Here is a 25,942-nt window from a genome sequence, read left to right as displayed (position 1 = left end):
CAGTGGGTAAAAGATTATCAAACCATTAGACAAAATATGTTTCATTTTGTAGATTTGATGACCTTTACCAGACACGCTCACACACAAGATGGAGACGGCCGGCTGGGAAGGAAAAGCGTTCACTTGTCCTTCCCTCTAGGAGCTTCCACAAGGCTGGATATCGGGTGGATACTCCTCCAAAATACCAGCAGCAATGGATTACGAGGCAAAGAGCAGCGCAGCGAGTACAAGTGAGTGGCTAGTCATGATCAAAAGTGGACCACCTAGTATAGTGTATAGGCTGCGCTGCTTTAGATGACTGGCATTCAATATCTGCTAATAGATATCATTACTAGTGATCAAACTATACAGCCTCTGTGACAAATGCATCCATTGCTGCACATTTGTTGACCCGTTACTTCATTGCGTACAGTGATGGAGAGCACGAGAGGGGCGGAGTCAGTGACAAGTTGCTATGACAACAGATGATGGAGGAGTTACAAGGTGACACTGTGGAGTTTGCGTACAACCCATTGGACGTCTTACACTGCAGATAAAGGAACTCAATTAAAAAATAGTGAGTACTGACGCGTGCAGAGTGTGACTCATTCCCCCACCAGAAATGTGATCTGAGCATGTCATGTGATAGGCCTTGTCTAGAGCTACAGAATGCATCTCTTAGTTTTGATATTGATTGCTTTTTAGTTAAGTTATGACCTCCTGAAAGTTGCTTAAGTTATACATTAAAATTTTTATGGGGAAAGTGTTCTACTATTGAAACTATTGCTAGTGACCACTCACGAGAACTTAACTTGTCATAAATTAACGATAATCTTCATAATTATTGTGAAATTCTGTTGCAAGCGCAATCCACTGTACAGTGCCTACACCCCCTCACACACACACACCCCACACACACCCGCCCATGCACACACACACACTAGGTGGCTTTGCTGCATGTCGTCTTTGTGGTCAGAGCCAGTAATGGACGCAAGCTAGCTCTGAAGAGACTGGCCGTGAACAATGATGCTGACCTCTACCTCACCAAACAAGACACCAAGGCTCTGTCTGATTGCTCGTATTCTGTGACATACATTTCATCCATTACTAAGCAGATATCCAGTGATGTGCACGAGGTCCTCATACTAATGGAGTTATATACATGCACCAGTGAAATCTCTCTCAGTCCTCGATCACCAAGAATGCTGGTTTGCAGAAGTGAGTAATTTTGTTATAATTATGCATGTGTGCAAGAGTATCTACTAACATCCATTACCCCACGTTACACTGTCAGGAAGTCAGCGAAGGAGATGATGTGTTCCTCCTTGCCCTGTCCTTTGCCTCTGATCGAGAGTTGAGGGACAAGAGCCTTTCCTTCGAGTGGAGCAAGAGAAGACCCAGAGTTAGAGGGACTGAAAATGAATTGGAATTCAAGTCCTCGTCAAAGGATCACTTCAAAGGCTTTACCTCCAGCTCTGAAACTGAGACTCTGACGTCAATGGCCTGAAATATTCTCAGATCCAGTTAATTCCAGAAGCTCAGTTCCTTTGAAGTTTGAAGGGATCGGGTGCCGGATATGCCACCTGACCCGTTTGAAGAAGAAGCTCAGTGTCTTGCTAGAAGAGGTGAGTTTCTTTGCTTGCTTGTAGCTTGCATGTTTGCAGGAATGTTAGGCTAGGAAGCCTTGTGGAGCATTGTAGTTGTTTATTTGGTCATGTTTTATTGATTGACTTGATTTTTTTGCAGCCTTCCGCTGTGTTATAAAAACATCGCGAGCTTTCCACTGTGTTGCAGAAACAGCGCGAGATAATGTATGTATTTAGTAGTGCTACAAGACTGTACATACACGATCAATTATTGCAGCTCAAGTTGATCAGTCAAAGATCTACAAGATGATGCCCGAATCGCTTACTATCTCGAAAATTTGGCTGTGATCTGCTTCTGTCAAGTGGTAAGTAGTAGTTGTGTATAATTCCACTTTGTTACTTGGCTTTTTCGATTCTCTAGAAGCTTCATACAGTCTAATACTAATTGTGCTTGGTATATAGCACATAGCTGTAGAGTTTAAACTCCTAAGAATTCACCTTTTTTTGTGTACAGGTACTGTATGTACTACATGTAGGTGTGGCTTATATACAAATGTGATCTCGTGTGTGACTGTGAACGAAGAAACACTTGCAGTGGCCCAGCTCTACCAAGCTTCCTAAGCTGTATGTTGACTGTAGTGATGTTTAGAGTATTCTTTAGGGCCTGTGATACACTTTGATAAAATAATACAGCCTGAATGGCAGATAGTACTTGCATCTAAAATTTGTAGTACTAAGAACCCTTCATCATCTTTCTTTGTGTGTACAGAGTATTGCTGGATCACAGATGCGTGTGATTCTCAGGTGGTGGAGCAGTCAACCAAACGTACGTGTCACAAGGTGAGTGATAGGCTGTGTATTATTAATCTACCGAGCGATGCAGTACGTATATATGTACGCGTAGCTTTGTTGCTTTAAATAATTATAATGATTAGTGTGTATCATTAGCGTACATCATGTGACTATAATGAAGCCGTACTAATAAATAATAATTATCATAAACAGTAAATAAGATAATAATTATAATATTTACAAGTTCTTATGCCACAAATAGAAACAGTCTGATGTTGGGTTTCCACCATGGCAGAGCCAGACACCACACTCGTTACATCTGTCAGTCCTCTTGTTGGAGTCCTTCCAGCAGAACGCACACCATCCCCGTTTACATCTCTTTGCAGGTGGTTGCAGGCACATTTTGAGAGGAAAGTGTTGGAGCTGAAGAGGGCGCTGGACTCTACTTGAGCGGCCTGGGAGTCTCCTTGAATAGTACGTGCCAATCAGCTCCTTGGCCAGTTGGAGGCGGACGTCTTTTACGTTTCGATTCGGCTTGGAGGTATAATTAGTGTGTAAAATATGATAGAAACATCAAATAGGAAATAAAATATATACTTGTAGAACTTCCGACTTCTTGTTCGACAGGAATAATATCCGCGTATTTGGTCCCCTCTGTCCACACCTTCCATGTGCTTGTTGTAGATTATTATGCTATCAGGGCAACTCACAGGCATTCTTAAACCGTCTCTCTGACGCCTGAGAACGGATCCCGTTGCTACTGGTTGCGACATCGTTGAGAGGACCGTGAGTACCTTGCTGTCGTGCCATGCACACGCCACCAGTGGTCCCTTCTGGAATATCTTGGATTCTCCTCTGTCAAAGGTGAGATAAATAATTTTAGTTAGCACAGTCACACACACCACACACCACACACACACACACACACACCACACACACACACCCACACACACACACACACACACACTCGCAAAAGCATACACACACACGCACAATAGTACCTCTTCTTCAAACCATGTTTCTTCAGTCCTGGTGGTAAACCTTTCCTATCCCTCCGAACTACACCATACCCATAAATACCATCCTTCTCCATATCTTCAAGAAGTTTGGGGCTCGTAAAAAGTTGTCAAAGAAAACGTGGTGGTTTTTCTTCTTCAGCCCGTCGGTAAGTGTTTTGACAACATACTCACCAAGTCCAACCTGTCTCTTCTTTTGCTTCCCCGTGTATATGTCAAATTTGTGGAAATAGCTATCTGCCAATACCCACACCTTGATCCCCCGTTTGATCGGTTTCATAGGCATATTATATTGCTTTAGGGAAGACCGCCCCTGAAACTTAATCATTGCTTCGTCCACTGCTACATTCTGTGTAGGGTTGTACAAAGCTTCGAACCTCTCACCCAGGCGCTCAATGAGGGGGCGGATCTTCCCTAACCGATCGTACGAGGGATCATCTCGTGAAACAAGATGAGGATGGAGAATCCGAAGAAGGCCCGGAGCTCTTCAACTGTGAGTTGAGTCCACGTTCGGTATGCCTCCTCTCCCATTACATATCTAGCGTAGTCACACACAATGTGTTCCTGCAGACCATTGTTAAAAAATAGCAGAAACACTTCTTCTGGCCTCTCTGAGATGTCCACTGTTGGTCCTACTGCTGACTCAAATGACTTGATAGTCAGGGTGTGCAATTCACTCCTCCAGGTAGGTTGCTCATTGCCTAAATAAATGTGAGGGTAATAATAATTACCTGTACATTAGTTTTGTGTGGTAGTCTAACTGATTGTAATTGTACTTCATAACATTGCACAAACCGTGTGACGAGTTGCTTGGACCACTTGTGTCGTCACTTGTGTCGTCTAGGAAAGGATTTATCAATAGCTGGTACAAATTGTTAACCTTATAATTATTAATAAATTATTGTTAAAAATAATTAACAATAATAGGGAAATTCCCAGGGAATTTCCCCTCACGTAGACAGTAAATTTCAAAATGAGCATTCGGTGAGTTTCTTCAACGTCCACGCTTGACCTGTTTAAAGCTTCGTAGAGACCCCAATTTTTACAGGTAGGTAGAGGAAGGGTTGAAGTTAGCACCTGTGAAAAAAAAATTTTTGCCCATGTTTTTTGTTTCTACTAAATTGGCCTATAGCTTAATTTAATTATTGCCGCGTTAAGGTCCCTTTTCATTGGCCCTGTCACAATTTAATTTACCTTGTGCAGGATTGCTGTCTGTTGATGGGGGCTCCATTTCTACATGTACGTTGTAATAAATTATATCGGTATTCAGTTTAGTTTTAGACCCCACCTTCATCCCAATCAGAAAATTCTTCGTCACTGCCCTGCATGACTGGCTCATCCCTGTCCGCTGTTACCTCTTCCATATCCTCTTCCCACTCCTCTGCAGGTTCCTCATCATTCATGATGTCTTGTAGAACCTCCTCCGTGGTCCAGTGTGGCCTCTTGGCCTGCAGCTCTATATTATTATTAAAAAATGTTTGTTCATGTTATAAATATTTTGTGTTTGTTGGGTGGTATAAAAACAACAGTAGTATTCAAGTGTCTGTATCAAAAAAATTTCTGTATGATATAAGCTTTTTACTTTATATGGGTACCTTGACGGTGGATAGAATTAGAAGGGGTCCTAGCTTCAGTCCAGCAGCAGCCCCACCCAGATTCTTTAGCAGCCAAGGGAAGCAGGACTGCTGCAGCTGACACCTATTGGTAGAGATGTCAGACTGAAAGTAGTGAGTGGGAGTATTTTCCTACAGTAAATTCAATGGTAAGAAACAGGACCAGAAAGTGAGTGAACAAGAAGGGCTTTCCACAGCAAGCCCTGGAAGAGTCTAGCAAACAACAGCTGTTCCCAGGGATAAAAATAGTTTAGAATTTAATTTTTAGAACAGTTTTTTATGATTTTAGCATTTGGTGTTTGTTTTGTGTGTGATTTTTTCTCAAAGGTGATCATCATTTTGGCAACCAAATATTGTGCAAGGAAACTACTGGTGGTGGTCCTTCTGTGGATGATTTGATTGGTTGTTGTGGTTGCGAAATTTTGTTGCACAGTCTGGATTGGTGATGATGTGTGATTTGTTTATAATGATTTGTCTGGTCAGGAGTGCATTCATTCCTGGTCTGGTATTATGATGATAATAATGATCTGAATTAATTGGTGGTCTTCACTGTTGAATTGATTTGTTGTTGTGGGAATTTCTCATCTCTTCCCTGGACAGTACAAACAGCTTTGGGTGTAATTTTGTTGTCTGGTGTTATAATTATGTATTGTGTGTGTATTGATAATACTAGGCTGATGGTTGTCATCTGTGGTGGTGATTGGCTGGTATTGTATTGTGTGGAGTGGATGGTTTTGTTTGAACTGCTGCTCTCAATGTAACCATGCATCTCTTGCAGCCACAATGCACACACACACAGCTCCTCCTACTAGCTACTGTACTAGTGTTCCATTCTCTCACTGCTTTTGTCTCCTCTCTCCCCCAGGTACAGACAAGCCATGCTGCTCTGGGACCCAGGGAGGATTACTAACCTCATCACTGTATAATGTATTGCAGGTACTGAAGGGGGTGGGGCTTGACTGGAGATGTGGGGGAGGGGCTCAGATCTCAACGCCCACTACTATCATTTATAGTGTCTCCTGATTGTTTTGTGTGCAGCTATGGAGACAATAAAGATAAGTATGGCTGGCTTCTATGGTGTGTAGGTGGATGTCTCTTCACAGCAAAAGATAAGTAGTTCCATTCTGTACAGTATCTCTCATGCTCTCTGTGTAGGTTGATTGTGTGGAGGAGCCACTGTAACAGCATACACACAGATGAGTAGCTAGCTATGTCGTGTGGCATGTCTCTCATGCTCTCTGTGTAGGTTGACGGTTGTGGAGGAGCCACATACACACAGATAAGTAGCTAGCTATGTTGTGTGACAAGTCGGATCATGCTCTCTGTGTAGGTTGATGGTTGTGTATATATGGATGGACAAAGTGATGGTTTGATGGTCTGGCACTACCTAACACTGAATGGCTGCTGTACTCAATATATAATTAATATGAAACAACGTAACATAATTTAAAGTTTTGTAAGAACAAGAACAATAGTATAATTATAGTTGTGAATAATTATGATCTTAGAGAATCAAAGTTGACAAAACATTTATTTATCACAGTACTATAATTATTGACAAATCCTTGTTTCCTTCTATCGAGAGGTAGGTACATGACTTCAGTCAATTACCATCTCCATGGCAACTATAAGCACATTTAGCGACCGACAACCTGGAAGAAGGAAATAATTACAATATCTCGATCTAATTAAAGGAACTTGCCCTAACATCTCTGTACAGCGTCCCTCATGATACATGCCGGGGGCTGGTGTTCAGTCCTGCACACACACAGTATATATACATCATTTATTGCACACGTCAATGATCATAATGTCCCACAAATTGTCACCCAAATTAATGCATGTATGTAATTATAGAGAAGTGAACACTAACTAACCCAAAACACCGTCACACATGCAAGGGGGGAGTACAGTGCATAAAAAATACTAACTATTCCAACTATCGTATAGCGGGTCATTTTCGTGGTGCATTCAGCCCTCTCGCGAGAGCCTAAGACGTTCGCTAGCGCATTCAGCCCAACTTGCGAGAGCCTAAGACTTTTGCTGGTGCATTCAGCCAACTCGCGAGAGCCTAAGACTTTCACTGGCGCATTTAGCGCACTCACATAAAAAATACAACACAAGGGGGGAGTACAGCGCATAAAAAACATCCAACTATCGTATATATAGCGGGTAATTTTCGTGGGGTTATTTTCGTGGCGCATTCAGCCAACTCGCGGGAGCCTAAGACTTTTGCTGGCGCATTCAGTCCACTCACGGGAGCCTAACCCTAACCCACCCGTACCATTTAAAAGGTCTGTTTCTAAGCATTCAGAAAACCATAACATTTTTGACTTTCGATCCACAGAATTTAAGTTATGACAGCCGAAAGATTCACGAATTAAACGGAAGGTGGGTCTTTCAACACCATAACAGTTGATCCATGTCAAAAATTTTATAATATTCCGAAAGCTTAGAAAAATACATTTCAAATGATGTGTTTCAATCCAATATTTCATCCGGGTCCTGAATTTGTTATTTTTAGACCTCGGACCATGGGGACTAAATTGGCAAATATCAAATAAATATGGTATCATTTGAAAGGTCTGTTTCTAAGCATTCAGAAAACCTAAGCTTTCGCTAGCGCATTCAGTGCACTTGCATAAAAAACACAAAACAAGGAGGTACAATGCAGCTGTTGTGAATTATTGAACCTCCACTCACGGGAACGTAAAACTATTGCTAGTGACTAAACACAGTCACACATGCAAGGGGGGAGTACAGCGCAAAAAGCACAAACTACAAAACACGTAAAACTATTGCTAGTGAATTGAACCCACTCACGGGAACGTAAAACTATTGCTAGTGAATTGAACCCACTCATGGGAACGCAAAACTATTGCTAGTGACCACTCACGGGAACTTAAAACTATTGCTAGTGAATTGAACCCACTCACGGGAACGCAAAACTATTGCTAGTGAATTGAACCCACTGACGGGAACGCAAAATTATTGCTAGTAAATTGAACCCACTCACGGGAACGTAAAACTATTGCTAGTGAATTTAACCCACTCACGGAAACTTGAAACTATTGCTAGTGAATTGAATCCACCCACGGGAACGTAAAACTATTGCTAGTGAATTGAACCCACTCAAGGGAACGCAAAACTATTGCTAGCGAATTGAACCCACTCACGGGAACGCAAAACTATTGCTAGTGAATTGAACCCACTCACTGGAACGCAAAACTATTGCTAGTGAATTGAACCCACTCACGGGAACGCAAAACTATTGCTAGTGAATTGAACCCACTCACGGGAACGCAAAACTATTGCTAGTGAATTGAACCCACTCACGGGAACGCAAAACTATTGCTAGTGAATTGAACCCACTCACGGGAACGCAAAACTATTGCTAGTGAATTGAACCCACCCACGGGAACGCAAAACTATTGCTAGTGAATTGAACCCACCCACGGGAACGCAAAACTATTGCTAGTGACCAGTCACGAGAACTTAAAACTATTGCTAGTGAATTGAACCCACTCACGGGAACGTAAAACTATTGCTGGTGAATTGAACCCACTCACGGGAACGTAAAACTATTACTGGTGAATTGAACCCACCCACGGGAACGTAAAACTATTGCTAGTGAATTGAACCCACTCACGGGAACGCAAAACTATTGCTAGTGAATTGAACCCACTCACGGGAACGCAAAACTATTGCTAGTGAATTGAACCCACTCACGGGAACTTAAAACTATTGCTAGTGAATTGAACCCACTCACGGGAACGTAAAACTATTGCTAGTGAATTGAACCCACTCAAGGGAATGCAAAACTATTGCTAGTGAATTGAACCCACTTACGAGAACGCAAAACTATTGCTAGTGAATTGAACCCACTCACGGGAACGTAAAACTATTGCTGGTGAATTGAACCCACTCACGGAACGTAAAACTATTGCTAGTGAATTGAACCCACTCACGGGAACGCAAAACTATTGCTAGTGAATTGAACCCACCCACGGGAACGCAAAACTATTGCTAGTGACCACTCACAGGAACTTAAAACTATTGCTAGTGAATTGAAGGAACGCAAAACTATTGCTAGTGACCACTCACGAGAACTTAAAACTATTGCTAGTGAATTGAACCCACCCACGGGAACGCAAAACTATTGCTAGTGAATTGAACCCACTCATGGGAACGCAAAACTATTGCTAGTGACCACTCAGGAGAACTTAAAACTATTGCTAGTGAATTGAACCCACCCACGGGAACGCAAAACTATTGCTAGTGAATTGAACCCACTCATGGGAACGCAAAACTATTGCTAGTGACCACTCACGGGAACTTAAAACTATTGCTAGTGAATTGAACCCACTCACGGAACGTAAAACTATTGCTAGTGAATTGAACCCACTCACGGGAACGTAAAACTATTGCTAGTGAATTGAACCCACCCACGGGAACGCAAAACTATTGCTAGTGAATTGAACCCACTCACGGGAACGCAAAACTATTGCTAGTGAATTGAACCCACTCACGGGAACGCAAAACTATTGCTAGTGAATTGAACCCACTCACGGGAACGTAAAACTATTGCTAGTGAATTAATTGAACCCACTCACGGGAACGCAAAACTATTGCTAGTGACCACTCACGGGAACGCAAAACTATTGCTAGTGAATTGAACCCACTCACGGGAACGCAAAACTATTGCTAGTGAATTGAACCCACCCACGGGAACGCAAAACTATTGCTAGTGAATTGAACCCACCCACGGGAACGCAAAACTATTGCTAGTGAATTGAACCCACTCACGGGAACGCAAACTATTGCTAGTGAATTGAACCCACCCACGGGAACGTAAACACTAGGGGGGAGTACAGCGAATAACTATTCCAAGCACTGTTAGATAAGGCCTATCACATGAATATGCTCAGATCAAAGTTTGGTCAGGGAAAGAGAGATCAAAGTTTGGTCAGGGAAAGAGTCACACTCTGCACGCGGCAGTACTCACAGTTTCTTAGGTCGATTGTATTTTTATCTGACGTCCAATGGGTGGATCATCATCAGCATCCAACAGAGGGAACAACTGACCCTCACGAATCTAACAAGTGAGAGAACAATCAGACCACTCACTCACTAGTAGATAATTCCACCATAACAATTATTATCTTAAACATTTTTATTTCAACTTGAGCTGCAATGATTGAGTAAGTTATAAATGATGCCCACTTTACAGTGCAAGTACGATCAATTGCTATATACCTTTTCCAGGAGGTGCGTGAACGATTCCCAAATCCAGATGGAGTTCCATACACAGACTTCCAGTCTTCTACTTCCTTTATTGTTTAATTATGTAAAATGCAAATATAAAATGCTGATTGGCTAGTCAAAATTTGCACGGATACATACTTACTTTATATGTCTTCATAAAGACCTTCGTCAAGTACATGTACACCATCGTTTAATAGGTCCTCGTTTTCATCTACTGGCTCATCTGATTGCTCAGGTTGCACGTCCTCTACAAACTCACTGCACATATATACATGTAGCAAAATTATAAAATTATATGTAAAATAAATTATGTAGATTGCACATAAAATATATTACGCAGTACCTGAGGTCAACTTTTCTCTGCTGCTCGTAATTCTCCCATATTCTTCGGCAAAGTTGAACGATTTTTCCTTCAGCACTCTTACGGGAGTCCTACGATCCGGTCTTCTCATGTCCTGAACCAGTCGTTCACTTGTACACCCTCTACGTACATTCTCGTTCTGAAGTAAACAAATGAATGAATGTACAGTCACACATACATTATTAGCCAGAATAACGTACCCAGTCCATAATAGCAAGGTTCATTCTCATGTTGAATGTAGCTTCCGCAAAGTGTACACGTTTCGAGATGTATGTGAGCAGCTGGTGATTGAAAGACTCCACCCAGAATGTGTCTCGACACTGTAAAAACAACATCATATGAATTTTAATATAATTAGAAAAAAACCTCAACAATATATAATAATATATAATAATAAACAATAACCTCGACAATATGATTCGGCATTCTTGTAAATAAGGGTGTCTTTTAGTGCTGACGTGAATGACTCGATTGCAAGAGGATCCTCTAGTTTTATCTTCGTGGGCTTGTACCCTGGACGCTTACAGGGGGACGCTTCGTTACAATCTGAGTGCTCGTTCTGAGAACACGATTATAAATGTTATTGGTGTACAGAGTACGGACAACTTGTTATCATACACACTCACCTGATAATGTTTAACGATATTCAGAATGTTCTTTCTTAGATTGTCTGCTGACTGCTCACAGTTCTTCATACAGTAGTACAAGTGAACTTTCGTACTTTTACCTATTGACAAATATTTTTATGTTACTGAGCACTTTTATAATCAAAGCTTACGTTTGTCAGATAACTCTGGAAACCACGTCTTTCCTTGAGCCTTTTTGGTCCCAATTGCTACTTTCTTCATCTTCTTCGCTACATTCTTAGTGCCTGAAAATACACGGACACGGTAATAATTGAGATTTGAGATTCTACACACTTACCATGCCATGTGTCGTACGAGTTTGTAAGGTTGAGATCATCAGTGACAAATCTCTTGACTACAGGCTGATTATCATGTGCTACTTCAACAATATTGAGACCTGCTCAAGACATAATATCCACAAAAAATAAACACAACCTCATAATGTTGATGCTTGAACATACCTTTATCTATGACTTCCGGAAGAACTATCTTAGTACACGCTACTTCTCGAGTCTGAGCACAGATGTGTTCTTTCCTGGAAACAGTCGAACACCCAACAATTCTTTTTGTACTAGAAAAAGATAATTTTCATAAAAATTATGATAAACGACAGCAGCACACTTGTAGATAATGAAAATAATTAGTTTACCTTCCCGAGAGACAGGGAACAGTCGTGTTATAAGCATTTGCTGTTGAGTCGTGGCGAGCATCTGTTATTACCCACTATTGATAAAGTCATTACTGAAAAACAAAAACAAAACTAGCACATAAGAATTCATTACCTCACCGTCCTGCGAGTAACCAGGCAATGCCTTCACTTCGTCAATCGCTCTCAACATGGATGCCTTGGCACAAGCGTTCACGACGTCTAAGTATCCACCTTTCTTGTACACTGTAACGTGACAGTGTTTTGTAAGAGTACAATTATAACATACACTCACTTGATGAAATATACCATGAACTAACTTTTCCCAAGCCAGCATGACTACTAAAGTGAAGGTACTGGCTTGGGAGAACTCCAGCACAAGTAAAAGCATGGACGATCCTGCAATAAATAGGATTCCAAGTTAATCTTGAAAACGTATGGAATTATACTCACTTTTGATTGACAAGGTATCGTCCACCGAGTGTTCGCGAGCTAGCCCACCACTGTCGCTTTCCACATTTTCCACATTTGAATTCAAATCGGACAACATGCCCGTTCTGAAAAACAATATTATATTGCATACATCATGTATTGGGGTCTATTGGATCAGAAATACCTGGCGTAAATTGGTCGGCCTACGACAATAAGATTGGCACTGGTCACATGCTTGGGATAGGCCAGTGAACAAAGTCTTCAGTTCACACACGAACAACTGTTCATCACTAGCGTCAGTATTGCTAGTAAATATTCCTAAACAAGAAGTAACATCTTTATACAAAGCTATTGACACACACAAACCTGAATTCTCCAACATTGGGAAGACTTTGGATTTATCAGATTGTAGGTCTTCTCTCTCAGGAACAGCACCTGCCTGCTCCTGCTCCTGCTCCAACTTGTCCAACAGGACAGAAATAAGCTCTCTGCTGTCCAAGGGCAATGAGCCTCTAGCTGTAGCAGCAAGAGAACGCTTTGCCCTATCTATCCTAGCTACAAAAGCCTGCTTTACATCTTCAGTATCGAAATTCAGCTCCATTTGGTACCGAAAACCATGCCTAGCACGCTTCTTCTTGGGTAGAGAACGAGAGTTGTCACATCTTTCAGCCATTTTTTTTTTGCTTTTTTTTGAACAAAGTATCTTGTGAGCCAAGGTGCTACATGCATGCAGGTATAAGGTAGCCTCCTTTGCAGCCTCTCCTTTTTCTGTTCTTTGTCATAGTTCAATAAGATAAAATACGGGACTAATTGGAGGAACAAAGAAAGAAAGAAGGAAGAGACTAAGAAAAAGGAGAGCCTGCCTTGCTAAGTTGGGTGACGGTAGACAAGTCAGTCTGCCCTAAGACCCCCAAGTTTTCAGTATTTGCAAGACAAGACAGGAAATACATACCACAAGTATTTTAATGGTATTCATAAGGATGACATCACAAAAACATTGTTTTAATGAATTCATAATTTTATAATGAGATTCATAATGATGCACCCTACAACTCTGTCAGATTGTAGTGAAGGGTGATTTTTTCTGAATTTCCAAAGCTCATAACACAGACCATTTACTGAACTAGAACTTGTTACTAGGAGATAAATTAGTTCAATATGGAATGTATTGACTCAGCAAGTTTGGACTGGATTGAGATAGTGTGAACAGCTTGCGCAAACTCTCAAAGTTAGCTCATTCTGAATAATCTCTGTGGTTGGTGGAACTCATGGCTGCATATCTCCAGATGTGAATAGAACCAGAGACTGCCTAAAGGATCAACTAGTGCATCTGATGCATGTGCATGCTTAGCAGCAAGCTAGAAGGCTTGAAGTCATTCATGAAGTGTTCTATGCTATTGCCAAGTTGTGTATTTATTTCAAAGTTTGTGTAACTGCTTTGCAAACACCATTCATTTGTATGGCATTTACCTTGAATATGTTGTAATTTAGATCCTTTTGATTTGATCAACCAATTTTTAGCTTGCTACGTTGATGGTGAACAGCTTGCTCAAACTCTCGAACTTTCCGCAATCGTTTTCACAACTTAATGCCAGTTTGACCCAAATTCATATTTTAAAGTGTTTATCGTATGTTAAACTGTCTTCTTATTACATATTTCAACTTAGATAGCTCTAAAAACCTTTACTTTTATCAGAAACAAAGAAAAACTGTTCTCATTAATATATTCATGAGGCAACTTGTAGCACTTCCTGTCTTACAACATTTAGGGCAGACTGAGTGGTACACAAGTGAAAATGAACGTGGGCAATCACTAGCTGGGCGGAGCCTAGTTGGGCGGAGTCCAACCAGCGTTGGTTGGACTCCGCCCAACTAGGCGGAGCCTGACAGAGCCTACGCATTGCAAACTCTAAATAAAAGCTGTTAGCATTGTAGATAGTAAGCCAGAATCAACATCGTAGACGAGGGCTTACCTAGTAAAGACTAAAGAGACTAAATATCTAAATTTAGCTCAGTTTTTTTCCTGAGTTCAGAACAGACCCACTTGATTAGTAGATATAATTATTACAGCAGTATAGTCTACTCTACTCTAGTCTTTCATACTTCCTCTACTGACTAAAGGTCTCACGAAGGCTGACTCTACTGCACTGTACTGCACTGTACTGTTCATAACAGATTATGTTCCTGGTAAATGCGCTCCAAGTACTGTGTGGGAGGACAGTTATTGAGGTTTTCTCTCGCCCACGCTCGTTAAAATTTGTCTACTTCAGTAGGGGATCACGGGACTTAGCAAGGCAGCTCTCCTTTTTCTTAGTTGCTTCCTTCTTTCTTTCTTTGTTCCTCCAATATTTCTCTTCTGTGACAAAGAACAGAAAAAGGAGAGGCTGCGAAGGAGGCTAGGTATAAGGGGCGTATCAAAGTAAAACCATGCGTGCATGAAGCGAGCAGTGAAGCAAAAGAGGCCAGAGAGTTTACCGCACGCGGCCATATTTAATCATTTCCGCCTCGAGTGCCCAGGGCACGCCCCTTTTATAGTCAGCATGCTCGTTGAAGAAGAAGCGAAGTGTGTTGCTGGAAGAGGTGAGTTTCTTTGCTTGCTTGTAGCTCGCATGTTTGCAGGAATGTTACGCTAGGAAGCCTTTTTTGAAGCTGTCTATTTGGTCATGTTTTATTGATTGCTATTGACTTGATTTTTTTGCAGCCGTGATACAAAAACATCGCGAACCATCCAGTGTGTTGCAGAAACAGCGCGAGCTTTCCACTGTGTTGCAGAACATCGCGAGCATTTCACCAGGCTGTGTTGCAGAAACAGCGCAGGCCTTTTACTGTGTTGCAGAACCATCGCGAATATCCAGCCATGGAAAGATAGAGCTGGATCATCGGAAGCAGTGCAGGCTGCAGGAGTCATTTGTAAGTTGAAACTATACGTCTGCATGTTCATCTTGTGTGTAGCTTGTTGCATGTGGTGTGTGTGTATCTTGTTGCATTCGATTGTTCACTCTCTGGCCTTTGAGTGTATCGGTGTTGCTTTGTTTGTTGAGAGTGGAAGGTTTATGTTCTGGTATTCCGTGTGTCTAAGTGTGGTGGCCCCTTCTTGACTGTGAGGTGTGTAGGTCATGCATGCAGCTTAATAGATACATACTTGCCAGCAAAGCGCACGTTAAATGCATGTATGCACGGCTAAACTCGTGTCGACAACGCTTTTTGTGTACTGTTTTAAATACGCATGGCTAAGAGTATATTACCTGCATGGCCTTGAACCCTTTGGTGGGGGGGGGGGGAAGGAGGAGGGATGGTGTCCATAGCACTGAAGTAATCAATCAGAATGTGTGTGGAAGGTTCTTCAACAGTCGGGTCGCAGGACAGCATCTTCTTGTTCTTGAAACCATTGTCGAACCAGCCTTCGGGGTGCAAAGATGGATTACTCATGGCACTCCAGTCTATTGAGGGAGCACTCTGCCGTTAGTAACTGCCTAAAGGGAAAGCAGCACAGGATCCTGCCATAATTGGGATCTCGTTATCAGTTCCAATAGTTAGTTTAATAGCTAGGATCATTAGAATAGCTAGCTATAATATAGTTAGACAACTGCTGCTTATGCTAATCTGTTATGACAGCTTTTTTAGGATCTTAACTCTGTGCCTACTGCACATGGAATTGGTAAGTTCAGGCTTTAACTAAACTGTAGGTGTGCCAAGGGAACTGTAGCTTTTGACTGGATTAGTGAAGAGTAGTCTTGAGCACTTGTGCAAGCCTTGCGTGCCAGGCTTGTTGCAACTGGAGTCGACGAGGTCTTCAAGAGCAAGGAGGTGTTGTCTCTGTGAGTCTACTGTTGTTGAATCATCCCACACATTCTGGTTGATTACTTCTGTGCTAGATTAGTTAATGGTACTCACAGTCACAGGGTCCCTTTAGTTTATTATGCCCTTATTGTATTAGTCCCTTGGGCAAGGAAACTACTGGACTACTGGTGGTGGTCCTTCTGTGGTTGATTTGATTGCATGTAGTTACTGTTGTTTTAAACAGAATGCTGTGGGTTTGTTTGCTGACATCGTAACAATTAAAAATGTATACACTGGTACAAGCTTGTTGTGAAAGTTAACGAAACTAACCGATAAGCAACAAGTGGCAGCTGAGGGTGGTCCAATCCACACAGTTGTGTAACCGGTGCTACCAGATCATTGTCCAAAATGACAGATTTTCCTAGGAAAAGTTAGCTCCAAAGTAATAATTATTCTGTATATTTACAAACAGCAATAGAAATTTACCTGAGGATACTTCATCTCCTTTGTACAAGAAATTTGACATCTCTTGTCCAGGACGCACTGCTAGAAGGTGACAATACCTCTGCTGGTGTCGGACACTCACACTGTATGGGACATTCTTAAAGCAGTTTGAGGTGAAACCTTTTAACTCCTTATTCTTGGATTCAAACCGCATACACCATGTGTTTCGTGGTTGACCAAATCTAATGAAATAAAGTATATACTTTATGCATTAATTTAGACATTTTAGAATACCTTAATAGTTCGTCAGGTAGATGCAGAAGATAATGCATCTTTGGAACATAGGGCGAGTTTGGATAGAGTTGCACATATATGTTTCTAGCAACAACTCTACTTTCCATGCCAGATCAGAAGCATCTGCCTCTGTAACCACAAATGCGGTCACCATTGTGCAGATATCCCACAGAGTTAGGAGAAGACCCCAGTGTTCATCGCCCTCTGGAACAAAGCCCCCCATGATAAACGGGAATAATCGGATCAGTGCTTTCATCTGAGAAGCTGCGTGTAATGATGATTTATGTGCTTTTTAATTATGAAAGTAAGCATTGTACAAAAGTGGGGAAAATGATATGAACATTCACCTTTCTGTTTGATATGATACTCCATCGTCGACCCAGTAATTGTGTTTGGTTTGGTGTCAAGCTCTGAATATCCGTAATGGTGGGATGCAAGAGACTGGTTGAGCTCTGACAAGGTGAAGTACTTCTTGATATTGATAAAAGTAACAAGAAGCTCTTTGAGGAGACGTGGAGCAACACCTAATGAACAGAAGCAATAATTTATATTTGTGTGCTATTGAATGAATTTTTACCTTCAAATATTGTGTGCATTATGTCGTACGGAAGACATTTGGTGACATCAAAGAATGGAATGTCCAGAAGAATGCTCGCATTATTCACTCCATACGTAGTTGAGTACCCCAAACATCCATTCACATCACTTTCCACTAGCTGACAGTAATGGTTGTGACTATGAGAGTCTCTCAGGGTATACGCACCAACATGAAACTATAAGTAGTTAAAAATTAATACAATTAGCACCAGTGGTTTTTTAACTCACATTATGTTTTAAATCTTCTTTCGAACAAAGACACTGCCTGCATTTCCGTAGCGCAAACCCAACACCTTCTTTAAACCCTCCAAGAAAATTACTAGCAGGTATGTCACCACAGAGACAGACGACAGCTCCATGAAGTACTACCACACCTGAGTCTAGCTCTAACCTGTATCCTTCATCCTGCAATAGCATATTTGAAATGTATACACACGAGATATCCATTATCATAGGTACGTCACAGTAATGTTAAAAAAAAGAAAACTACCAGCAACACTTACTGTTGAAAGCAATTTCATGCATTGAACAAAGTTTCTGAGGAGGATATCACGTGCACTCTGATTCATGTCCGATGACTTAGCCACTCCAAGTAGTTGAATAGCTTGGAGCGATGATCGAAACACTGGTCTTATGTTTCCCAATGTATATATATTATAGTAAAACACACCTACATGTCATTATAAAAAGGTATAAACCAACATGTAATGCAATTCTCACCAAGCTTGTGAACTCCAGCACTGGTTCCGAGAGGATTACAAACTTCAATGTCATCATGATACAGTAAAAACTGTAAACCATCTGGATGTGCTCGAAAGACTGGATGTTTCTTAACAAAGTCCCCATCACAGATATCGCGCATGCTACCATCTGTACTGACATGACTTTTTCCAATGATCTCTTCTCTAACAGCAGGATTTGATAGCAAACTCTGACAATTAAGTTATAAAAATAAAACCAGTGATTGAGTTGGTAAATAGCACAAACCTTCAAGCTCTCCCAGAGATCAATGTAGTACCCCTTAGCCTCAACCTCCTTCAGATGCATCTTGCCGTGGTCATTCACCCAGTCCCAGTTCTTGTTGAGAAGTGATGGTGATGGTAGTAACATACATTTTGTAATTGCATGCATATACAGTAATTTAACATGATGAGATGATAAAACAATGCATGTACCTTCATGCTACATTGTACTGATAACAAAATAATACGTTAATTACCACATAATTGAGATGCTGTTTGTAGTATTTCTCTCTTAACGCTCGTGAAGACAAACCGCTAAACATTTCATCAACATTGCAACATTCTGTGACAATCTTCTTCACGACCTCATCCACAGTGATGCTTTTTTCTTGAAGACAACACAACATTTTCTGCTGCATTTGTCCTGCAGTTTGCTCCATTAGTGTCTGTGTTGATTCGCAAAGATGTTCGATGCTTGAATAATTAAGTGCTAAACTGCTAGTGCTGCGAAGAAGAAACATGGCCCGGTCAAACTTGGGATGAACCGATGTAACCGATGGTAGTGAATCGTCGTCAACGTCATCATTAATTTTGTGGTTGTACAAGATTCTGGGTCACTTGTAATTGGATCACTTGCGTCGATCTGAACATCTGTATATAATTATAAAAAAATAATGGTTGAAGTACTTCAAAACTATAGATGTAATATTCAAAACTATAGATGTATTAAATAGTAGTAGTTTTAATGCTAGATCTATTATTATGTATGATCTCATTAGCTGACTTACCATGCTTTCGTAAATGCTTCCTCAAAGTCTCCCATTTTGTTGCTGACTTGCCACATACACTACAATTGACCATAAATCTTGGATCATTTTGATGAACAGCAAGAGTGTGCTTTAGCAGAGACTTGTGGGAATAGCACTGAAAAAGACACATGCAACAGGTCACTACACAGTTGTCAGCCATAATTAATACGGAGAGATATATCTATAGAGACCTGATGAGCTAACTGCTTTGTGCGCTTGTATTTATAATATAATAGTTACCAATTTCGATATTTTATGCAGTTTTATCTAGAGCGCATGCGCACTAGATATAGCCTAGAGCAATATTCTCTAGACTTGTTACTTAGAAACCTTGAAAGAACCTTGAAAGAGATGGAAAAGTTGTCTGTAACTGATGTGGGGAGACTCTTGAGGGAAAACTGCTTTCCTGAAACAGTAGTTTCTGCATTCAAAGGTACAACTCGTAGACTAATAATTATTATAGTGTCTTCTTAGGTATATTCTTAGCTTTTATAGTACATTATTATCTGTTTGCACTTACAGAAAACCTAATTAATGGCATTGCAGTGCTTCAACTACCCAATGACTTTGAGGAATTTAAGCATATGTTGCCGCAGAGTGGATTGAGGATGGCACTCAAATCTCTTCTTGAAAAGGTTAGAATCATTTACACATTTTACTTTAGTACCATAGTTATAAGCAGGTAATTTTAATTGTTGAGTGCTTAAAAGAGTTAACCCATTGTACTGCAATTCTAGAATATGCTACCCATTCTATACCGTGCTCTATTGTACCCATTGTACTGTATTCAACTGCAATTCTCATTCTACCCCATTCTACTGAGCTGAGCATTGTGGTAAATGTGGGCGTTCAACTACAATTGTTGCTAACCACCATAGCACACTACAGGGGCTTCTATTTCATACATTGCACAAGTGTGCAATTCTTTAACAAAGCGGCAATTTTTTGGCCACGAAATACCCTTATTCTGTGGTGTTAAGTTTGAGACATAATATATACGTTCTTTTATAACTACAGGAAAATTGCTCCATGAGTGGTACGATACGTCAAATGAGTGCCAGCTATAATCTGATAGAGGATTACAACATGGGGGATTTTGAGGACGAAGCTGTGGCCAACTATCCTCTAGCAATGCTGCCTGCAAGAAGTGATGAAGCAGCTGAACCACCTGCTAAAAAGCCACGGACAGAAGAGTACGAAGTGCTGGCAGCACCTACGAAGACCCTACCAACTCCTTGCCCACTGGTGCTGGCAGCACCTACGAAGACCCTACCAACTCCGTGCCCACTTCCACCAGTATTCAGTGAGAGAGTAAACAGAGCAATAATAGCGAAACAAATTTACGGAAAAGACAAACTAGCATTAATACGAGAAGCTTCCCTCTTCTATTATGGTCTTTGCCCGAATCCGAAAGGAAATCAGTACGACGAAATGGCTAAGGTTTTGTGTAATAGCTTTGAGCAGCTACGAAACAAGATTGTAATTGACGGATGCTATTGGGTGAGCATTATACAATAATAACAATGCATGCATGTATTATAATTATACATAATTGCAAATTTTTATAGCTATAATTAATCATACAACATGCATGCAGCATACAGTGAAGCAACAGGTTACTATGTTCTTCCGAAATCGGAGAAGGAGGTCAGTACCGTCAGCAATCAAACCTCTCAAGACAGAAAAGGCGCACTTATTGCAAATAATTGCAGCAAAGCCAGCTGAAGCCGCTCCTGGCCAAGACTCCGTTATCAGTGTGGACGAATGTGCATACGATCGAAACCACGGTCGGTTGTGCGACCAATTCACCAAGAAAGCGCCTAACAACGCAGCAATTACACAGTTAATAAGGGAGACGCACCAACAAAGAAGGAAGAGAATTGGAGATTCAGGTGACAAGATGTCAATTCTTCTTTTGACATATCCTTTCTTCACAAGAAATCAATGGGTAAGTGCGTTAGCTCTTTAAATTGTTTATTTAACCATAATTATACACCTAATGTTTTCTTGGTTATTTATTGAGTCTTGAAATGTTATAGGTGCTGTTGGAGTTCACGCTAATGTGTGGGGAGGAATCCATCTCTCGAATCAGAGATTCTTGGACTAAGATTGTTCCAACTCTGCTGCAGATGGATGGTGAAGTGCCCACTGACTCTGAAGAAACTCGGAGCTACAAGGCACTTCTGTTCATTGACACACAACTCAGGCCCGCAGGAGTAGCCTCTAAAGCTGCAGCTGCTTTTACTTTGTATCAAGTAAGTAAAAACAACAACGTATATATACGCATAATTATAGCCGGTAATCAAATATTTTGTCTCCCGAAAATTACCGGCTATATATACGGAGGCAGTAACACTGTAATTCCTTTCATGCGTCATTATTGTGGAAGCATGCACCTCAAATTTAACTCTTATTTGTTGCAGGTCGGGACTGATATTGAGGAAGTGACAGCTGAAAAGACCTTTCCAGAGCCAAGGCTTGCAATTTTTGCTGACAAGAGCATGAATGGCATGCAAGCGTTCATCCTTGGTGAAGGAAAGGTTCTCTTTGAAGTATTGGGCGACAGTGTCATTGACTCGGTTATCAGCTTGTTTGCAACATACTACGCCTTCTACGTCAGTTACCCCAAGCCATCACCTGCCTCTGGTCTCCTTCTCTTCATACAGGAAGTGTTGATGGGTGTGAAAGAGACATCTGTAAAAAAAACAGTGAGGTATACTCATCATTCATAAACTTGCTAGATCAACATTAGTTACCCCAACTGTACATTTACTGTTACCAAGTTATTACCGAGTTAGTTACCGACTGTATCAATTATGATTATGTTATATTCAGTTTTACTTGATATTTATGTATAATTCCGGCGTTCCTTTTGTGTATTTTTATTTATATGGTCATATTCTTGTAACCGTGACGTTTTAAAATGACATACCTCTGTTCGACACACCAAAAGTTACAGCATGTTTCAGTTTTGACACAGTAAAAATGACATATATTAATTTGACACCCGTGTTAGTGTGTTAATTTTTGGGAAAGCAGTTTGACACGCGTTTGCATGCCAAATTGACACCTTTCATTTATGTGTGTGGTTGTTGTGGGGTTGGGAAATTTTGTTGCACAGTCTGGTTTGGTGATGATGTGTGATTTGATTATAATGATTTGTCTGGTCAGGAGTGCATTCATTCAAGGTCTGGTATTAAGATGATAATAATGATCTGAATTAATTGGTGGTCTTCGCTGTTGAATTGATTTGTGGTTGTGGGAATTTCTCATCTCTTCTCTGCACAGCACAAACAGCTATGGGTGTAATTTTGTTGTCTGGTGTTATAATTATGTATTGTGTGTGTATTGATAATACTAGGATGATGGTTGTCAGCTGTGGTGGTGATTGGCTGGTATTGTATTGTGTGGAGTGGATGGTTTTGTTTGAACTGCTGCTCTCAATGTAACCATGCATCTCTTGCAGCCACAATGCACACACACACAGCTCCTCCTACTAGCTACTGTACTAGTGTTCCATTCTCTCACTGCTTTTGTCTCCTCTCTCCCCCAGGTACAGACAAGCCATGCTGCTCTGGGACCCAGGGAGGATTACTAACCTCATCACTGTATAATGTATTGCAGGTACTGAAGGGGGTGGGGCTTGACTGGAGATGTTGGGGAGGGGCTCAGATCTCACCGCCCACTACTATCATTTATAGTGTCTCTCAATTGTTTTGTGTGCAGCTATGGAGACATCAACGGCTGGCTTCTATGGTGTGTAGGTGGATGTCTCTTCACAGCAAAAGATAAGTAGCTCCATTGTGTACAGTGTCTCTCATGCTCTCTGTGTAGGTTGATTTGTGTGTGGAGAAGCCACTGTAACAGCATACACACAGATGAGTAGCTAGCTATGTTGTGTGACAAGTCTCTCATGCTCTCTGTGTAGGTTGATGGTTGTGGAGGAGCCACTGTAACAGCATACATACAGATGAGTAGCAAGTCTTTTATCTCCCTACGTAGGGTGATGGTCTGGCACTACCTAACACTGAATGGCTGCAATTTACAGATGAGTAGCTATAGCTATGTTGTGTAGCAAGTCTTTTATCTCCCTACGTAGGTTAATGGTTGTGTATATATGGATGGACAAGGCGATGGTTTGATGGTCTGGCACTACCTAACACTGAATGACTGCTGTACTTGTTCCTTGGTCTATAATTTATAATTAATATGAAACAAGGTAACATTATAATTTAATGTTTTGTAAATTAAGTCGAACTGATTGTATTTGTACTTCATAACATTGCACAAACCGTGTGACGAGTTGCTTGGACCACTTGTGTCGTCACTTGCGTCGTCTAGGAAAGGATTTATCAATAGCTGGTACAAATTGTTAACCTTATAATTATTAATATTTACCTTGTGCAGGATTGCTGTCTGTTGACGGGGGCTCCATTTCTACATGTGCGTTGTAATAAATTATATCGGTATTCAGTTTAGTTTTAGACCCCACCTTCATCCCAATCAGAAAATTCTTTGTCACTGCCCTGCATGACTGGCTCATCCCTGTCCGCTGTTACCTCTTCTATATCCTCTTCCCACTCCTCTGCAGGTTCCTCATCATTCAAGATGTCTTGTAGAACCTCCTCCGTGGTCCAGTGTGGCCTCTTGGCCATGCCTGCAGCTCTATATTATTATTAAAAAATGTTTGTTCATGTTATAAATATTTTGTGTTTGTTGGGTGGTATAAAAACAACAGTAGTATTCAAGTGTCTGTATCAAAAAAATTTCTGTATGATATAAGCTTTTTACTTTATATATGGGTACCTTGACGATGGATAGAATTAGAAGGCGTCCTAGATTCAGTCCAGCAGCAGCCCCACCCAGATTCTTTAGCAGCCAAGAGAAGCAGGACTGCTGCAGCTAGCTGACACCTATTGGTAGAGATGTCAGACTGAAAGTAGTGAGTGGGAGTATTTTTGTACAGTAAATTCAATGGTAAGAAACAGGACCAGACAGTGAGTGAACAAGAAGGGCTTTCCACAGCAAGCCCTGGAAGAGTCTAGCAAACAACAGCTGTTCCCAGGGGTAAAAATAGTGCAGAATTTAATTTTTAGAACAGTTTTTTATGATTTTAGCATTTGGTGTTTGTTTTGTGTGTGATTTTTTCTCAAAGGTGATCATCATTTTGGCAACCAAATATTGTGCAAGGAAACTAAACCTTCTGTGGATGATTTGATTGGTTGTTGTGGTTGGGAAATTTCGTTGCACAGTCTGGCTTGGTGATGATGTGTGATTTGATTATAATGATTTGTCTGGTCAGGAGTGCATTCATTCCTGGTCTGGTATTATGATGATAATAATGATCTGAATTAATTGGTAGTCTTCACTGTTGAATTGATTTGTTGTTGTGGGTATTTCTCATCTCTTCTCTGCACAGCACAAACAGCTATGGGTGTAATTAAATTTTTGTTGTCTGGTGTTATAATTATGTATTATTGATAATACTAGGCTGATGGTTGTCAGCTGTGGTGGTGATTGGCTGGTATTGTATTGTGTGGAGTGGATGGTTTTGTTTGAACTGCTGATCTCAATGTAACCATGCATTTGCTTGTTCTCTTGCAGCCACAATGCACACACACACAGCTCCTCCTACTAGCTACTGTACTATAGCTAGTGTTCCATTCTCTCACTGCTTTTGTCTCCTCTCTCCTCCAGGTACAGACAAGCCATGCTGCTCTGGGACCCAGGGAGGATTACTAACCTCATCACTGTATAATGTATTGCAGGTACTGAAGGGGGAGGGGCTCAGATCTCAACGCCCACTACTATCATTTATAGTGTCTCTTGATTGTTTTGTGTGCAGCTATGGAGACAATAAAGATAAGTATGGCTGGCTTCTATTGTGTGTAGGTGGATGTCTCTTCACAGCAAAAGATAAGTAGTTCCATTGTGTACAGTATCTCTCATGCTCTCAGTGTAGGTTGATTGTGTGGAGGAGCCACTGTAACAGCATACACACAGATGAGTAGCTAGCTATGTCGTGTGGCATGTCTCTCATGCTCTCTGTGTAGGTTGACGGTTGTGGAGGAGCCACATACACACAGATAAGTAGCTAGCTATGTTGTGTGACAAGTCTCTCATGCTCTCTGTGTAGGTTGATGGTTGTGTATATATGGATGGACAAGGTGATGGTTTGATGGTCTGGCACTACCTAACACTGAATGGCTGCTGTACTCGATATATAATTAATATGAAACAACGTAACATAATTTAAAGTTTTGTAAGAACAAGAACAATAGTATAATTATAGTTGTGAATAATTATGATCTTAGAGAATCGAAGTTGACAAAACATTTATTTATCACAGTACTATAATTATTGACAAATCCTTGTTTCCTTCTATCGAGAGGTAGGTACATGACTTCAGTCAAATACCATCTCCATCTCCATGGCAACTATAAGCACGTTTAGCCACCAACAACCTGGAAGAAGGAAATAATTACAATATCTGGATCTAATTAAAGGAACTTGCCCTAACATCTCTGTACAGCGTCCCTCATGATACATGCCGGGGGCTGGTTCAGTCCTGCACATGCACACACACAGTATATATACATCATTTATTGCACACGTCAATGATCATAATGTCCCACAAATTGTCACCCAAATTAATGCATGTATGTAATTATAGAGAAGTGAACACTAACTAACCCAAAACACCGTCACACATGCAAGGGGGGAGTACAATGCATAAAAAA

At 41.0% G+C, this 25,942-nt stretch overlaps 3 protein-coding genes and 1 long non-coding RNA gene across 13 annotated transcripts; 2 read left to right on the top strand and 2 right to left on the bottom strand.

Moving 5' to 3' along the window:
* The first annotated feature begins 74 nt into the window (after window positions 1-74).
* On the top strand, window positions 75-23,997 carry LOC135333068 (uncharacterized). 7 transcript variants are annotated; one of them, XR_010393746.1, is made up of 13 exons: window positions 75-230; window positions 413-556; window positions 924-1,197; window positions 1,274-1,604; window positions 1,726-1,790; window positions 1,843-1,930; window positions 2,080-2,189; window positions 2,335-3,221; window positions 3,356-3,522; window positions 3,731-3,866; window positions 3,944-4,058; window positions 4,577-4,612; window positions 23,794-23,997. It is a non-coding gene; the product is annotated as an uncharacterized LOC135333068 (long non-coding RNA). The 7 variants fall into 7 exon arrangements; XR_010393745.1 differs by lacking the exon at window positions 23,794-23,997 and having other exon boundaries at window positions 4,577-4,959; XR_010393747.1 differs by lacking the exons at window positions 4,577-4,612; window positions 23,794-23,997 and having other exon boundaries at window positions 2,335-2,405; window positions 2,620-3,221; window positions 3,944-4,562.
* LOC135331087 (uncharacterized) lies at window positions 10,243-13,226 on the bottom strand. 2 transcript variants are annotated; one of them, XM_064526142.1, is made up of 15 exons: window positions 12,683-13,226; window positions 12,501-12,634; window positions 12,338-12,441; window positions 12,180-12,283; window positions 12,021-12,130; window positions 11,888-11,961; window positions 11,700-11,809; window positions 11,537-11,635; window positions 11,391-11,483; window positions 11,239-11,339; window positions 11,018-11,171; window positions 10,813-10,932; window positions 10,595-10,751; window positions 10,394-10,509; window positions 10,243-10,316 (listed from the first exon to the last, which is right to left on the bottom strand). In XM_064526142.1, the coding sequence occupies exons 1-13, from the start codon at window positions 12,987-12,989 to the stop codon at window positions 10,735-10,737; spliced, it is 1,527 nt and encodes a 508-aa protein (XP_064382212.1). In that variant the 5' UTR covers window positions 12,990-13,226; the 3' UTR covers window positions 10,243-10,316; window positions 10,394-10,509; window positions 10,595-10,734. The 2 variants fall into 2 exon arrangements, with proteins under 2 accessions (XP_064382212.1, XP_064382205.1); XM_064526135.1 differs by having other exon boundaries at window positions 10,243-10,509.
* Window positions 14,178-22,208, top strand: LOC135331004 (uncharacterized). 3 transcript variants are annotated; one of them, XM_064526032.1, is made up of 8 exons: window positions 14,178-14,896; window positions 15,018-15,226; window positions 19,529-19,635; window positions 19,725-19,837; window positions 20,220-20,702; window positions 20,800-21,150; window positions 21,242-21,457; window positions 21,626-22,208. In XM_064526032.1, exons 3-8 carry the CDS (start codon window positions 19,554-19,556, stop codon window positions 21,932-21,934), a joined length of 1,554 nt encoding a protein of 517 aa, XP_064382102.1. In that variant the 5' UTR covers window positions 14,178-14,896; window positions 15,018-15,226; window positions 19,529-19,553; the 3' UTR covers window positions 21,935-22,208. The 3 variants fall into 3 exon arrangements, with proteins under 3 accessions (XP_064382102.1, XP_064382094.1, XP_064382085.1); XM_064526024.1 differs by having other exon boundaries at window positions 14,178-15,226; XM_064526015.1 differs by lacking the exons at window positions 14,178-14,896; window positions 15,018-15,226 and having other exon boundaries at window positions 19,038-19,635.
* On the bottom strand, window positions 15,617-18,541 carry LOC135342474 (uncharacterized). Its single transcript, XM_064539207.1, has 9 exons — window positions 18,419-18,541; window positions 18,152-18,362; window positions 17,935-18,101; window positions 17,660-17,836; window positions 17,412-17,607; window positions 17,182-17,358; window positions 16,835-17,098; window positions 16,583-16,782; window positions 15,617-16,517 (listed from the first exon to the last, which is right to left on the bottom strand). The coding sequence occupies exons 1-7, from the start codon at window positions 18,539-18,541 to the stop codon at window positions 16,836-16,838; spliced, it is 1,314 nt and encodes a 437-aa protein (XP_064395277.1). The 3' UTR covers window positions 15,617-16,517; window positions 16,583-16,782; window position 16,835.
* Window positions 23,998-25,942: the final 1,945 nt, after the last annotated feature.

The sequence above is a fragment of the Halichondria panicea genome, chromosome 1, assembly GCF_963675165.1.
Source record: "Halichondria panicea chromosome 1, odHalPani1.1, whole genome shotgun sequence".
NCBI lineage: Eukaryota > Metazoa > Porifera > Demospongiae > Suberitida > Halichondriidae > Halichondria > Halichondria panicea.
The sequence above is the reverse complement of the archived record's forward strand: the minus strand, read 5'-3'. Positions and strand labels throughout refer to the sequence as shown.

Coding starts and splice junctions, on each gene's coding strand:
- LOC135331087 (XM_064526135.1), bottom strand. CDS start 12,989: ATGGCTGAAAGATGTGACAACTCTCGTTCTCTACCCAAGAAGAAGCGT. Junction 12,284..12,337: donor CGATACCTTGTCAATCAAAA/GTGAGTATAATT, acceptor TATTTATTGCAG/GATCGTCCATGCTTTTACTT. Junction 11,962..12,020: donor GTTACTCGCAGGACGGTGAG/GTAATGAATTCT, acceptor CTTTATCAATAG/TGGGTAATAACAGATGCTCG.
- LOC135331004 (XM_064526015.1), top strand. CDS start 19,458: ATGCAGTTTTATCTAGAGCGCATGCGCACTAGATATAGCCTAGAGCAA. Junction 19,838..20,219: donor TCAAATCTCTTCTTGAAAAG/GTTAGAATCATT, acceptor TTATAACTACAG/GAAAATTGCTCCATGAGTGG. Junction 21,151..21,241: donor TCTTCACAAGAAATCAATGG/GTAAGTGCGTTA, acceptor GAAATGTTATAG/GTGCTGTTGGAGTTCACGCT.
- LOC135342474 (XM_064539207.1), bottom strand. CDS start 18,541: ATGTTACTACCATCACCATCACTTCTCAACAAGAACTGGGACTGGGTG. Junction 18,363..18,418: donor ATCTCTGGGAGAGCTTGAAG/GTTTGTGCTATT, acceptor CTTAATTGTCAG/AGTTTGCTATCAAATCCTGC. Junction 17,099..17,181: donor GTATCATATCAAACAGAAAG/GTGAATGTTCAT, acceptor CATTACACGCAG/CTTCTCAGATGAAAGCACTG.